This window comes from Harpegnathos saltator, unplaced genomic scaffold (genome assembly GCF_003227715.2).
Source record: "Harpegnathos saltator strain DR-91 unplaced genomic scaffold, Hsal_v8.6 scaffold33, whole genome shotgun sequence".
Lineage (NCBI taxonomy): Eukaryota > Metazoa > Arthropoda > Insecta > Hymenoptera > Formicidae > Harpegnathos > Harpegnathos saltator.
In genome coordinates, this window is record NW_020230128.1 from 1,373,081 (window position 1) to 1,390,116 (window position 17,036).

At 36.4% G+C, this 17,036-nt stretch overlaps 1 protein-coding gene across 3 annotated transcripts; it reads left to right on the forward strand.

The window, feature by feature from the left end:
- Positions 1-204: 204 nt before the first annotated feature.
- LOC105184386 (uncharacterized) lies at positions 205-8,816 on the forward strand. Of its 3 annotated transcripts, XM_025300152.1 has the most exons (7): positions 576-603; positions 890-1,103; positions 1,631-1,676; positions 3,291-3,521; positions 3,696-6,618; positions 6,810-7,041; positions 7,279-8,816. In XM_025300152.1, exons 2-7 carry the CDS (start codon positions 1,056-1,058, stop codon positions 7,285-7,287), a joined length of 3,489 nt encoding a protein of 1,162 aa, XP_025155937.1. In that variant the 5' UTR covers positions 576-603; positions 890-1,055; the 3' UTR covers positions 7,288-8,816. The 3 variants fall into 3 exon arrangements, with proteins under 3 accessions (XP_011141437.2, XP_025155937.1, XP_019697549.2); XM_011143135.3 differs by lacking the exon at positions 890-1,103 and having other exon boundaries at positions 205-603; XM_019841990.2 differs by lacking the exons at positions 576-603; positions 890-1,103 and adding an exon at positions 1,360-1,493.
- Positions 8,817-17,036: the final 8,220 nt, after the last annotated feature.

Genomic DNA, 17,036 nt, shown 5'->3' on the forward strand with positions numbered 1-17,036 from the left:
CATCGTCACGGCGGCGAATTTCAGGCCCACGCACGACTGCAGATCTTTCTCCAAACTGAAACACGAAATTGGAAATTCGCAAAATCGTGCGTTCAAAATTGCGTAAAGTTACATTATCAGCCTCGACATCTCGATGAACTTCCAGGTTCTCGCTTCCGCCGTCGCCTCACAGATTGCAGCATCGCGGCGGCTCGGCGTTTTCTCGCACGACAGCGCGAGCGTGTTAGTGCACGCAGCAAGCCGATATCGTCAAGATGGAAGGCGTTCGAGACTGACCCCTCTCGCAGTATGGATTTTGCCGCGTGATTCGTGGTCGTGGTCGTCGTCGTCGTCGTCATATTCGGCGCCGCAGATTCCCCGTCCGTGTCCCTTCGCGTGCGGCGAAAGAAAAGGAAGAGCAGACGAAAGGATACCGTCTGTGTGCCGCGATCGGTCGACCGCATCCAAATGGTGTCGCGCCGCGGGATCTCGGCTGCACGGGGCGATCGGACGCGGTAATGAGAAAAATATCACGGTGCGGCGCGGCAACGAAGCGAGTCATTTACAATGGTGGATAACAGTTGTATTATCGAGGGAAACGTCAAATTTCGCGACGGAAAGAAGGTGAGTGAACTGTCGCGTGATCCGCCGTATCGTTCGTTCGCGCGTACAGCGCGAGCGTTTAGCGGCGCTTCCTTGTCGTGCTGCTATTAATTCCTCTCGTTTTTTCCTGCCCACCGCTGAAGCTCGCGAATTAGCGCGATGTCTCCGGGGAAGACGAGAGTGTCCTCGAGATACGAGGGACGAATACGAAATTCGAATGGACCCGTGTGCTCGCGCTTATACTTATCGACGAGTCACTCGAGTACGAATTTCTTCATGCGCGACAGAAATTATGTAACAATTATAGGAGCGAGATTCGGCGTGTTACATGCGCTTTGCGACGCCGGCGGCTTGTTTGAGTCTGCATGCACAGAGTGCCCCGGGAAAGATGTGCGGCAAAAGTTAAAGCTACAAAATTAAGACGATTCTTTTGACAGCAGAATTTTGACGCAGAATGCGCTCCGAATTTGACAATGGCTCAACACTTTGTCACCTCGCGATTAATCATCTTGAAATTTGTCGTAAGGATATTTTTCACAATCGTCCTATGTCTGTATAATGATGAAAAATTGCTCATTAATCACGTTTAAAGCTCATTCTGCACTAATAAGCCATCCTTTTAATTAAACACTTGATAGATAATCTGAAAGATGTTAAGGTGAAAAATTTAATGAGAAGAATTCTCATTATTTTTTGGTAATACTCTATATATCATATTTCTTGTTGCGTTATATTTTTATGTTCAAATATGTTTTTGAGATATCATTCCAGGAATGATAACACGATTCCTGTTGGATTTCTATGGAAGCATATTGCAGCATAGCTATATTTATCGTACCTGTTATCAGAGAGATTCACACACAAATAGATAAAAGATCTTACTTCTATAGCATCTTATGGAAATATATGAAGTTGAGGAATACTTTACTCTTGCAACAATTGCAAATTACATTCACATTTTATATTGATTTACAAAAGAAAAAAAAACATTGATTTAGCTAGTCTTATGAAACATTGTTGTATTTTAGGAACATAATTTCTTTTACAGTGGAAGTCAAGATGGTGCGTCATGCGGAAATTATCACCAGTAGCAGGTAAAGTGAGGCATTTCATATACTTTTCCTTTAAACCAGCTCTTTTACAACAGCCTTATTGTTTTTCCGTTTGTTTACCTTAGGCGAGCTAATAATAATGCGTTATTAATGAGAATTTGATAAGATTGTGTCAATAACATTCACATATATGGGCATGCATTTTACTATTGCACATCGACTGTGCTACATTATTATCATATGACTAGGGAGGAGTGGGTGGGAGAAAGAGGGGAGTAATAAGATAATAAACAGGATACATTAAATATTCTTGAAGCTTTCTTACCTTTTTGCTCCTACTATCGTGTCGTTGATAAGGACGGTATCTCGGAATTTGCATAATAGACTCTGCTTTGTCCGCTCGGCAAACCGTATATTATGTACCGTGTTTCTATCTTACAGCACTATTCCACTCCGACATGACATTCGAACTAAAAGAAATTTCTAAGATTATTTGAAGACTCAGTTTTTTTTTTTTTTTTTTTTTCCCCCAGTCAAGAGACATTAACACAAGTCTAACCAGAGCCGACATAAGTTATTATCACGAGTGTAATTATTTTATTGTCTTTTTATTGTAATTTTATTGTCGAGGAAGCTTTTATGTAACTTTTAAGATGATGGATTTGCGTCAACTCTCATGAATTTGTTAATTAAATTTGTTGTCTGAGATTGGGAAAAAATTCTAATTTTTTCACATTCACTGTGTTCCATCATATTTATTTACGATAAAACTACAATCGAATAGATCACTCGGCGCTTTTTGACTTATCAACGATCGACATATTGTTTGCATAATTGTTTAATATCTGTTTTATTAAAACCCGGACGTGCCGACTGCAACAAATGGGACGGTCGGATTCTTGCGTCTCACGTGTTACAAATCAGTTACAAATTTATAGCTGTGAAGAGTTAGCCACTTCCACTTCTTCTCGCCCTTTTAAAGGGACCTTTCCTGCTTATTATCAGTACAAAGAATCCCTCTCCCTTCAGACTGCCTTCCTAGGGTGGCAGCTGCCACATCTGTTACAGATTGGCTGCTCGAAGCAGCGAAAAAAAAAGATTTCCAAGAAAAGCTTTGCTCCTGACAATAACCATTAATACGTGATCCTCGTAAGTTGAGGATATTTTAAAACCGCGCGCCTGAGTAGATCATATATTTTTCCCAAGCGGACCCAAGCGGACTTAACGAAGGGGATGCAAACGACATGTAACCGGATTTATATTTGTATGTCGATAAATGCTCAACGCACGGCACGAGCGTCATTTTGAGTTGGATGTTTATCAGGAAAGCGTAACATTACGATGCAGTGAAATTTCTATGCAAATATATGCTGATTTATTTTTCTTTGTATTTATAAATACCAAAATCTCTCACTTTCCGCGTACAGTAAATATTTAATGGGAATAAACATCGAACACCTGTCCTGACTGAAGAGAGATTCTGAAGAATCTTTTTACAGATATTTACAAAAAAAGGAAAAATTCATGCAATTTGCCCGACAAGTCGCTTGAAACAAGCGTACAACAGAGAGAGAGAGAGAGAGAGAGAGAGAGAGAGAGAGAGAGAGAAATAAATAAATAAATAAATAAATACCTCTTCCTTTTTTACATCAACAGACTGTTTGCATCTACAACTTTACGGGGACAGTAAGGATCGTTATAAGCAAGGCCAAACAAAAGCGTCTCTGAGCTTGCAGCATTTTCTCGGGGTGGAGAGCGGTTTCACTCTTGATAAAGAATCCAATACGATCGCGATAATTTGCCAAGATGTGACGGTTGTTCTCGCATTCGACACGCGGGAACGATTGATACAGTGGCAAGTCAAGATCTCTAACAACTTGGGCGAAGGTAAGCAGTTGGTGAGATGCGTTATTTAAAAGGGAGATGCGTCGTAATCATGCGGATTCCTCAAATTTAAAGGAAAATTAAAGGAAAAAATACACAAAATAACAGAGATTCAGAGATGCCGCATCTCGTGCCTTTTACACAGTACATTCAACTTGACCAACTTTGCCTGCGCAGATCAGCAATTCTTGATACTCATCTCCTCGGTGCCGTCGAAGGCCAAGTTTACCAACGGACCGGCGCACTTGCACATTCAAGACCGTCGCTTCTGCATCACCGTCGGTATACCACCTCGACTAGTCGGTATCTGGGAGATCGCGCATCTACGACGATACGGCGTAGTCGAGGGTAGATTCTGTTTCGAGGGTGGCTCCAGATGTGGTCGAGGAGAAGGCTTACACGTTTTGATAACGGATCAAGGGGAGGATATCGTAAAGACGTTGCAGTTAGCGGCCGAGGGGAAGCTCACGACGAAGAAGCGTCCTCTTGGTCGGGAACAATCAACGCAGGATAGCCCACGACGTCAGTGTTCTCGCTCGGAGACCAGAGCCAGCGACTTTTTCCCTTCGGCTGTCGTGTACTCATCGACATACGAGGAACACTGCGATAGCTGCAAGAACGAAAGCTCGCCGTACTGGTCGTCTGCGGAGAGTAGGCAGCAGACCGAGCTTGATGGCGATTACAGTTGTAGAGACACCGTGTCCGTCTCCAGCGAATTACCCGATCAACCTGGTGATCAATGGCGCAGCTGTTCACTCACTCGTCAAGGGGCGACCGGCCTCGAGAGATGCGCCAGTTGCATCAGCAAGCTCGGCACGGTCTCCAAGTCGTCAACATTGATCACCACAGCCACCATGAGCGGTATAAGCAGTCCTGCGGGCACGTTGAACAATCTCGGATGCCACTTGCAACCGCGTACCTTCGACCGGCTCTCACTGTCTTCTTACAGCAGCAGTAGCCATGACAGCGATTACTCCGGCTCGCAGCAAATCGAGTGTCACTGCACGCAGTCCAAAACCGCCCAGTCTCAGCAAGCGCAAACAGCTCATCGGATGTCGCCGAGTCCGAGCGCGTTGCCACCGAGACCGCCGAAACCGTCCCAACAACCGTCGCCGTCGCCAGCCATTCAGTCCCAAGTCACTGCCAAGAAACCTAAGAAGCCGCCGATGCCACTGCCACCCGTCGAACAACAGACCTGTGTGCACGCGAGTCGAAAACTTCAGCAACAGCAGCAACCACAATCGCAACAACAACAGCAGCAGCAGCAGCAGCTTCAGCAGACTGTACCTCGTGGGAGTGGTACTACTGGTGGCGGCGCTACTGCTGCTGCTACTGCTGCTGCTACTGCTGCTGCTGCTGCGGGACCTTACGAGAATTACGATGTACCAAAGACGATTTTGGGACATCATATGTTGTTGGAGCAAGGTCCTCAACCGGAACAGTATTACGACACACCGAGGAAGATAAAAGAATGTCTCACACTGCCAAAAACTTACCCCAACTACGATACGCCTCAGGTACCGCAGGCGGTAGTGCTGCAAGGTTGTGGATGTCCTGCGAAGCTCACGGTACAGTCACCCAGGTCTTCGGGGTGTCCTTGTCACAATGTTATGAGCTGGGCCGGTTTCGTTTTGCCTTACTGTCGACGTGGAGCGGGAATCGAGCCGACCGGGGTCACCGTTCATCCCGTGAAGCTCTCGGGCGAGGGTAAGATGCCGGTGGTGAACGCCAGCGGCGATGTGGCCATTTATGCGACCGCTAGAAAGGTAAATAAGAGCGAGTCGACCGATATTGAGAAAATCCCAGATGATTGCGGCTGTGCAGGGATGAATAAATCGAACAATTACGAGAACGTCGAGCCGGTGATAGACACGCAGCCGGAGCTGAAGCGAGCGAATTACGTGAACATCGATTTCACACAATCGCTGGAGCATTACGAGAACAGCAAGGACGTGCTGACGAAAAGCAGTATTTCGCAGGATGAGATCGAGAAGTTCGCGGATCAGTTGAAAGAAACTGCTGCGGCAGAAACTGAGGCGCCGAGCGAGGATGTCTCAAAGGTGTGCCAGAAATGTGGTCACACAAAGGAGAGGGAGAACGATTATCTGGTTATGGATCCGGACAAACAGACCCCGAAGAAACCGTTTCCTGGTTATCTGCCGATGCAGCCGGCTCACAACGCTTGCTCTAAGGAGATCCTGTCCAGAATCTGCAGCGGTATTAAGAGCTCCAGCAACCCCACGTTATCGGGCTCCGCGCTGCTCGAAGGCAACAAGAAACGATCAGACTCGGAGTACCGTGTGCCAGGATCGGCGATGTTGTCCAGTCCTTACTTCAGGCGTCGTTACTTGGACACGGGTAATGCCGCGGAGTCTAGTGGCAGCATAGGTATACTGCTGAGGAAGCGATCTTACTCAGCGGAGTCCGCGCATTACCTGGACGATGAGACTCGCAGCTTCCCGTCCACGCTCACCATCCACAAGTGTTCGAGCGAAGCGGACAAGAACATTCTGATCAGCGGCGAGTCGCACAGCTCATGCATAAACACCGACAACAAGATCGCGCACGAGAACGCGCAGATGTTGACGAGCGCGTCTCAGCCGTCGTTTATCAAGATCCGACGCTCCTCCTCCGTGCCATCCAAGACTGGCCATAACAGAGACTCGTCGAGCAGCAACGACTCCGGCGTTTCTACCGGCTCTCTCAGCCATCGAACGGCGGAGTTTGTGGAATTTGAATTATCGTTGGCGCCCGCCGCCACGGCGGTCAAACAGAACATGCTATCGGTCTGCCGTAAGAGTCCACCACCCACGTGTTACCACAGCAGTCTGCCGAGGAAGTCCAAATCCAGTGATCCTTTGCGAGAACTCAGCTTTCAATTCCAGAAGATCAAGATACCGACAAAATCCTCGTCCGCAGAAGCCGACATACCTACATGCGTGCCGAAGGCCACCAAGGGCTTCAACAGCCCCGGCGAAGTCTCGAACGCGCCTTACATCGATTCCCGGAGCACTAGCAGCGGCACTTCTGACATGTCGGATTATATCGAAACTTTGTCACTGTCGTCTCACTCTTCGTCCGATACGCCCGACAGCCTCAGGTAAGATCTTGCACATGTAGACACACGCTTGTCAAATGTCTCATTTTGGAAATCCTCGTCTGTCTAGTTTCTGTCTAATATGCTCTGTATATGCCAGAAAAGGTGGAATTGTTATTGTCGTATTTGATAAACGATTGATTTGTTTCATCTCACGTAATCGACACGAAAGAATTACATTCGCACTTATACAGATTAGGAGGCAGAGCGGTAACAACGACCCTTCGGCCTCGTAGCGGCAAAGAATATTATAAAATCGATCGTAGCATCTTGGTAGAGCAGGGACGAATTCTCACTACAGCGTCCGCTAATTATGCAAACATCACTCCAGTGCTGGAGAAGAGCGAGTCCCCGTCACCCGGTTACATGAGCAGCTCGCCCTTCGAGCAACCGCAACCTACTCGTGAGCACTTTCTATTCCCTGAAGTAAGTACCGTATTTGTGTATTATGATATGAATTTACGGCCAATATTACGAGAATACGTTTGAATAATATTTGGTTGTTATTCATATATTGTTACTTTGATAATATTACCTTTTAGCCTTTAATAATTATATTTAATAATTATAAATGCTTTAACAAAAAAGTGCTTGTAATGAAGTTGAAGTTTCGTAGCGTTTCAACTTGTAATAATTTCACGTCATTCAATGTTTCTCTTGCAGGAAGCTTGAATGTAATGATATTGTTTGGGAAAAGAGCTGAAAACTTGAAGTTCCTAGGAATTCCAAACAAAGCGAGTAAGAGTATTCACGGTAGAAATTATAATTGGGGCATTGTGACTATTTACACTATACGCGGATATCTGGGGTTACAGGCGTATTTTTCGAGGTATCTATCATTCATCGCACACCGATTATCGTAGTTATAGCATGCCAAATCAATCACCGAACTAAATAATCCAAGAAAAATTTATAATTCTAAGAAACACGAAAGAGCTCCTCAACCAAATTCGGATGTCTGTTTCGCTGGTGTTTTCGTAAAGTCTTCCTCTAGAGAGCACAATCATAATCAAAAGATGTGTAAAAAGAGAACGTCATTCTACAAAAATCTTCTAGGTACTAGCGTATAGTTGAAATAACGTCAGTAATCAAACACTTCCTACAACGACACAAACAATTTCTAAAATATGCTCAATAAGAAACTAATAGTTTGTATAGTAAGAATCCTGCCCTAGGATAAAAAGATATGTGCATCATATACTTTATATGAGTATATCGTTTTTTAAATACTTTCTTTATTTTGTATGAGTATACTTCTATATAGACTATTGTACAGTCATCTTTGAAAAGGATTTAAAGAAATTACTATTAGAATTTTTCAAATCGGAGTTCTTGAAACTTCGTGTGAACAAACGAATGTGTAATATCAAAGTGTAACGTAACCGTCGTTTTCGGGACATCAGACCGTATCCCTTGTAGATTCCAGAAGCTGGAAACATACTGAACTGACGGTACATTAAACAGGAATTGAATGCAACATGACACATTCGCGAAGCATCGAAAACATCGCAATTGCACGAGCACTTGCGTCGCTAAGTTCCCAGAACTCGTGTTTGGAAAAGCAATTGAAGATCGTTTGTTTGTACCGATTAATAAGATATTATCTATCCACATTCTGTACAACTAAAAAGTGCACTGAACATAACCAGTTGCATAGCATTCACAGGGTTTTCATATTTACAAGTTACTTTTTAAAGATTAAGGTAAAAATATTACCGCCTTCAATGGTCTTCTTTCTAACGAGACATACATGGTAAACGCCGTAGTCTCTGGGCAATCAAAGACGGCGCTATATATAGATTATAAATAAATATTTCTAAATAAAGTTTACGAAATGTAAGGTCTAGTTACTTAACGATTTCGATATTCGCCAACGAATATTTCCACTTTTAACTACGAGCTATTTTTTAAATCGTTTATCTCGTATGTCTCTCTTGTATCTCGCTTGCTTTTCACTGTGATATTCATGATATCACAAAATGAAATAATTTAAAGATCGTATAATATAAAGATCCTCTTATTTAACGTTAAATATAAAGATCCTCTTTCCTATTACTTATACAATCATTTCGATTTTGTCGTTGCATCGTACTTAAAGTAGTAGTTCAGTAAATACTTAGCTACTTAATTGTGATTATAAATTGTAACACACACTGTATGCATATTTCTACAGTCTACCAAAAATATTTATTTTTATTTGTATAGCGCGTTTTTTTCTTTTTTTTTCTTTTTTAATGCGTTAGGTACAAATATACATATACATATATAGATGAGCTCTCAGATTAAATAATATATTTACAATTATTTTTTAAGTTTAAACTATATTATATATTACTTTTAATATATTCTTTAAAAGGATAAATGTGTATACATAAGTATAACTTAATACTTTTCTATTATCCTTGGAGTTTAATGTTCTCTCTTTGCAAGGGAAAATCGCAAATTTACGAGAAGTAATACATTCGTATAATATTGCACATACGTGGGTGTATCATGCTGAGGAAGTTAGCATAATAGTGATATTAAACGCAATAATAAAAGAAACTTAGAATTATACATTATAAGATCGATCTAGATTGAATTTCGTACTGCGAATATAATTAATATACAGAACATTCTGTTTTATATCCATTACGCTACTTGACAAGTAATCAAATTTAATATTTATAATCAAAATCATGAATATACAGAGATATCGTTGCTATCATTAACCGATGAAAAATGTGTAATCATTGAAATTGCGGGACAATACGTATTGTAAGATGTGTTAAGATTGCACATCCAGCAGGAATAACTTCGCGTCGTAATTACAGGAGGGTCTTTTTTTTCATCCTGTGATGTGTAAAGTTGTCCTGCAGCTGTATTCTTATTCCATCTTACGTTGCATTATTTCTCAACTAGCATGTGGAATTGTTTTCATCGGGTCAAACCTCAACCTTTTGCTTTTTATGGCAATTGTTTTTTTTTTTAATTCTGCAACTTTATCTGTTTATGTATAATACACACTGTTACAACAGCATTACCCATACACAAAACTATTGCAATACGCATTGGATAATTTAGATCGCAAAGTGGCATATATACAGTGTTCTTTCAAAATGTATAAATGCGTGCAACTGATTTTATATGAATTATAAAAGTATTAAAGTAGTATTATAACAAGACTGAGAAATAGTTGATGTACTAACGAGTGGTAGGGAATATTTACCAGTGCCAGAGAGTGTATAATTTACATGTACAGGCCCTGTGCAAGCTAAGCCGAGCACGCAACTTGAGAACGATCATTTGTAAAGCTTTTGGTTTATCTCTCTGTGTCCGATAAACATCTCCCGGAAAAAAAAGAGGTATTTAAACCATAACACCAAATATCATATGAACGAAAAATATTCTTTTGGTCCTGCTTAAAGTTTATAAAAAAAAAAGACATACAATAGCTTAGCTACATCAGATAATAGACAGTCTTACGTAGAAGCCTTAATGAACTATTGTACACAAACGATTTATAGAAAGTGATACGAGGACATATTGAAGTTCACGTATACATCGCGTATTATATATTTTACGCAGATATGAAGGTACATGAAACAATTGAATTTATATTTCTCCTCGATCATTTTTATCGCCCCAGAAGAGACTTATAGATTGTAATATCTTCAAGGGGAAAAAATGTATTCGTAAGATAAAGCCCTATGATCTTCATGCATGCTCGTGCGCGAGCGACGTATACACATTCGCGATAATGAAAGCGAGGATTTACGTGCGATTGACGAGTCTGAGAGAAACATGCTGAAGTGTAAAATTTTCATGGAATCACTTAGTTGCTGCACAAGTGATTTTCTATTTGTTCGTTTTTTCTTTAATTTATTTTCTTTTTCTAATGGTTTTATACGTCCAAATATTTTTATACGTGTATACGATATATTTCTCATTTACATTATTTTCGATTAATGATTGCTCAACAAAAAAATATTTTATTCCAGATGTCGTATACGCGTGTAAAGTAGAAAGTCACTCGTGTAAACACATGCTAGTCAGGAATCAAGTACTATATACATGTGCGTGCGTGTACTTGTGCGTGTGTATGTGTATGTGCATATATATATGTGTACATGCATAATACATACACACACATATTGTAATCGTAATATATTTTTATTGCGAGAGAATTATTGTGCATAGCCTAAAAATTGAGCACATGCCCGAACGTACCTTATTTCACTTCGAAATTATCTCTTAGTTCGGTAGAGTTATGGACCAATTATTCGTTAATATAACGATAAAGGGATTTAATCGTACTTTAATTTTATACGAGACTTTTATCAGAACCATAAGACTTTGATTGTCATACTTTAACCGTTCTTCATCTTGAGTCTTATTCTCCAAGAAATTACTCAAAGGAGATATATAAGTCTAACTTGTACTTGTAAAGTATATTAAAAAGAAAGAAAAAAAAAGAAAAGAAGAAAGATAAAAGACACATGTGCTAGCTTTTAAGCTACTAGAAACCATATCTAAGAATTTATTAATAATATATTGATTAATTGAATACATATATTAAATAGGAGTAAGTTTCGAAGGGTATTACCAGTGCTCTATTCATAATCGATGTACATAGTTGGTGTAGCCTTATATTAAATCTTTTATTTTGTGATTTGAGTACGACGTCGTCGCGGTGAAAGCGAATTTCAATTGTACATAAACATGTATTACGATGAAATGCGCCCAAAAAAAGATCTCCGAGCGATTTTATATTAAAATTTGTAGTGATTTAGTTACTCTTTACGAGTACATCTTACAATATATCGGAATACACGTTAATATCCAGTTAAAATTAGAAGTTACGCGATATATCGATAACATAGACTTCGTACATTTATACATTACTTTTTTATTTATATATTTACTTCATTATTTATGTATATTGTATCAAACCGTTTTATTAGACTTATAACAGCAGACAAATATAAGAAATTAAAATTCGCAACTTTTTGTTCCTCCAGCTATCGGATACAAAAATAATTGCTTTGAAATTTATGGCAGAATCGAAACTAAAATCATTTCAAGTTCAGTCTCATAACTTTTCGTGTCCAATGAAAATCGTGCCATTGCTCTAAATATCAGTTACTTCTACTGATTCTATTTAACGTGTGCAGTAATGTGTACTTACAATTAGACAAGTGAGAATTCTATTAGATGATAAACAATTGTAAGTCAGAAAAGTAAAATGAACAAAGTCTGTTTCCTTTGACAATCCGTTCTAGAATGAAATTTTCCCCGTGTTTTAATAAAATGAAGGGGCTATCAAAGTGCTGGGTGTTTTCGCACTACACTGACCACCTGTATGGCAGTTTTACGAAGGAAAAAGTTAATATTTATAGAAATTTTACATAAGTTATTATTAAGAGAGAGAGAGAGAGAGAGAGAGAGAGAGAGAGAGAGAGAGAGAGAGAGAGAGAGAGAGAGAAAGAGAGAGAGAGAGAAAAAGAAATCGTCCGTCTCAAACAAAATTTTTCCCTCTCCACATACAGAACATCGAAAAAAAAAATGTATATTGACGAAACTTTATTTTCAGAATAATTTACCGCTGATCTTTCAACACCTCTGCTGGTTTCTTTTTTCCGTGCAATACTTACGTATTGAGTTTTCTGATATTAGAAATTAATAGTAGAATTTTATTTCCCACATAAGTTGTAATAAATATTTTTTCCAAGGAAATATTTAAGTATTACATCGAATCAATCAATATAAAATGTATGTATTTAAATGCATTTAAATAATTTATATTCGCTAATAGATTAGGGCCAAAAATTGATCTCAATTTCTTTGTAATTAAATAATTATTGTTATTTATATACATCTCTTAATGCAGCCAAAGGAAGATTCACGGTATAATATGTAGAACAGGCACAGTATTCTAAAATGTGCTTTCAGATGACAGATGAGAGAGAAACTCTGAAACTCTGTTATCAAAATATTAAAAAGGTATATAAAAACCTTCTTTATTTTCTGAAATTAATGTAATAAAATTGTCACTAGGTCGCATCTCGCAAGATCGTAAAAAGAGAGAAATTTAATGATAAGTAATGTGACTAATGGAGCTTATATACCAGATTCTAGAACGCATTTCATGAAAAAAAAAAAAAAAAATAAAGTAAAATTATTTACCCTAAATTTTTGTAATATCATGATAAGACGACATAAGCGAAGGTGGAGAAAATTGATTAAATTATTATAGTGCGCTACAAGCAAATTATAACACATACTGTTCGTAGTAGCTAAAATCATCAATTTATTAAGAAAAAAGTAGAGGAAATAAAAAATTTGAAAAATAACCTATTGTGTCCTTGTTATTTTACTATTTCACAACAGATACCTATCTACAATATTAAGATATGTGTTATTACAGAATTTTATTGATATCGCTCTAGAAAATAATTGCATGTTTATATTCTTTTAGAGATATAGATCTATAGATAAAATAAGGTAGAGAACGTAACAGTCTATAGCAGGAACTCTGTAAATAAAATATTCAATAAAATCTTTTTAGTTTATTAATGATAACATATAATATATTAAAACACGCTCACAATGATATTGACAATATTAATAATCTATAGCTTCAATCTTTTCATTTTTTTCATCTTTAACTATATTTTTATTACAGATATACTTCACAAAAATACAATTTCAAATATTTCTTATTTTTATAGGAGTACTATGAGTAATAAAAATATCGTTTTTCACAAATATTCGATTCCATACGTACGTTTGTTAATATTATTTGAATATTTTCTTCTCTTTTTCCTTTTTTTTATTAAATAAATGTTGTGTCATCACAGTTTACTTTTTTTCTACTGCAGGACATAGCATTTAAATTGCAAATATAACGTTTTTACATGATCAATTGCAAGAGAACTCACGAAATCTCACGGATACAATAATGGAATTAATAGAGGTAAAATATAATAATAAAAAAAAAAGAAAACAAAAAAACATACGCAAAAATAAAAATATATATAATGTACAACATGTGTTACATTTGTAATCTGCTGTTCTCTTCTGCTGTAAATGCTCTTTTTTATACAAATAAAAATAATATAACAATGCGTAAACTTTTCGCTATAGCATTACACTTTTCATTATTCTCTGGCACAAAGATTATTCATATATATGATTTTATTTATATCTATACAAAAATAAATAGCGACACTTACACGGAGTAAAAACAAAATCACATCACCTATATACTTTTACTATTCGGATACAATCTTCGGTAAAGTTAACTCGTTCTTCTCCATGCGTTTTTTTTCATTGCATCGTACATAATAATAGCTTCTATAATATTGTATATTTTAATATATCAATATATCTCTGTTGTTATATATATACATGAATATTTCACAAAATAGCGAACGCGTCGTATAGAAATAGAATGTAACGAAAAACCGGAGAAACTAGGTCGCAGAAAATATTTTCATATATTTATATAAATATGGCAATATAGGCGTGTCATTATATTGATGTTTACTATATAATCACTGGTACTACGTAGTATTTTCTATTATCTAAACAATTCAGCGCTATAAGCCATCCCTCAGTTCAGTCAAAAACTATTGTTTATCAGAATTTAAATTATTTGTTTATTTATAAATGTTCGTGCAATATCAAAATTAATTTATTCAGATTTTCGGCATTCTTATACGACTCAGTTTATAAACATATATGTATCCATTAATTTAGCACTTCTGCAGTAATTTTGCAAATATGAATTTCGTCACGAACTGTGTTTACGCAACTAATTTTGATATTCTTAAGATATTTGTACATAAGAAACAATGAGAAAATAGTTCTAAGAAAATTTTATGTAGCAAAAGTTAAATGGTACATAATCCATAACTGCACCGCTGTGTGAACGGAGATCATTATAATTTATATAAATTCGGATTATCGCGCTATAATAATTCATATGTGTTAACATAATTAAATACATACGATTCAATCTTTGAAAATTCTCCTTTCGCTTCTTCATGATACATTCTGAAGGTACTTTATATGTTAAAATTTCTAATACAATGGCACTTATATTCTAAAGCTCACGTAATATAATGCATGTACGCACAAAATGTGTTAAAAACGGTATAAAACGTATAATTATCATAATATTCTTCTTGTAAATATAAGATAAAATAAGTCTCTTTAAATTTCAAATAACGAAATGATTTGAAAATCAATTAATGATTAATGAAAATAATCTGCTATAAGGATCTGCAATAAGAATTTGTAAATCAGAGTTCGAAATTATTTTGCTTTTTGTGATACAAGATAGCTTGTAATAATAAAGTTTTATTTTAAATGTTGTTAAAAAAATTTTCTATAATTTAAAACAGTGATTAGTTATCATTTATATTTGCATTAAACGAAATGTATCTTTATGTAACATTTTTATCTCTTTGATATTAAATGAATCAACAATTAAATGTTGAAATACATTTCTTAGTAACTGAAAAAGAACTCTGATAATAAAGCTGATTGTTGAATACCTTTTTAAGATATCTTGTACAGTACGTAATGCCTTTGAAACTTTATACATTATGTTAACAATCCTCTTTGGCTTAAGAATGTTTTGCACATTTTCGTTCACACATATGTATCTAAAAAAGCACTAATTAAGACTTATTAGGATATATGATATTGATTTAATTAGTACATTATTACATGTACCTTATAAAACAAGACATTCTTATATCATATCTGTTTTTTGTAGTTTCGTTGAAATTTTTTATACTTCGTTAAACATAAGCTTAATAGCTTATATCGATAAAATTGACAACAGTAGCAGACGAAGCAAAATAAATTCAAAAAATACTATTAGATTCATATATGTGCATATTTTTTCTTACGAGAAAGTCCAATAAAAATATCAGAATTCAATTTATATAAAACTACAAAATATTTAAAATAAATACATAAATTCTCTTGCTGCTCTTTTTTAAATTCATGATCTCATAGAAACTAATTAAGATAATTTCGATAGAGACGTAATGGGTAAACTCCCAATAGTAACCTTAAAAAAATAAATAATTTTTAATCGAAAGTATATGCACACGTACGAGATGTTCTTTAAAAGGAAAAGAAGAAAAAGAAAGTTTTTCGCAAATATGTGTTTCGCTATTTTTTCTTTTCTCTTGTAGTTAAAAGGATCCCGAAGAATCGAGGATTCAGACAACAGGAGAACTATATACTCTATGCCATTAAAAATATTAATTTTTAGTCGGACACCCTGTCTATATACGTCAACTTTGGGCGGTATAAGTTGTATGGCCGCTCTCGCCGCAACGATTGCTTACGCATACATCTGACCGTGAGACACTGCTATGTCTCTTGATAGATATTCGCCGAACATACAATTATAATTTGAGGTACATGCGCGATTAAAGTTTTTTAACTAAATATACTTAGACAATCCATATTTCTCTGAATGTTCGACTGATAAATATGATATTCCTCTCTGTTGTTATTTGTTTATAATTGATACGATTCGATATATCAACGTCAAATAAAAAAGAAAAAAAATTGATTTCGGATCATTCTCTCTGTGTGATTGAAGATCCATGTATACATCCATGTATATGCATGCATATTAATTAATATGAAATTATACAAGAATTAATGATAGCAACAACGAAGGTGCGTACATATAAAATACATGTATTTTTGACTGAGATTTAAATGTATCAATTCCGATTAAAGTTAATTGTATCTAAGTTAATCTATCCCTCCCAAGTTTTATGACCGTAGCTTTTTCAAATCTTTCGTAGACTATATCTATGCAGACTAGACTCTAACGCTCGAGATATTCGAGTATTATAAATAAATTTATCTTTCTTTAGTCCTATTTTGTTCTATTATGCTCTAGTAATAACTCAGTTTTTCAATAACAACCTTTTAAATGTTATTAACAAATAGAATTTATAGCCTTATTCTCTTAGAGGCCGATATTCTTCAACATACAGCTTTTAAATAAAATAACAAAATGGTCTCATCGTCGGTAAAATGTGTTCTCATCATATTTTGCTTGTTTTATAATTTTCACAGTCGCAAAATTTAAAACAAAATTTAAAAAAGTTTTTCAAAACAAGTGTATACACTTTCCTTTCCTGCAATATAAAGCCACGACACAAGACTATCTTGAATCGTAAAAATGTCTATCTTTACTAAGTATAATTTGATTCGGCAGATAGTAAAAAATAAATTAGCGAAAAGTTAATACAATTATCTTATTAAAAGTGTAAGTACGTGTGACCTTGTAAGTATCTTGTAAGCGATTAGTACTATATTAAATTAAACTTATTGCCGATTAGCCTTTCTACAAAACTATTTATATAATTAATTACATCCAGTCTTAAACTAATGGTAATCAG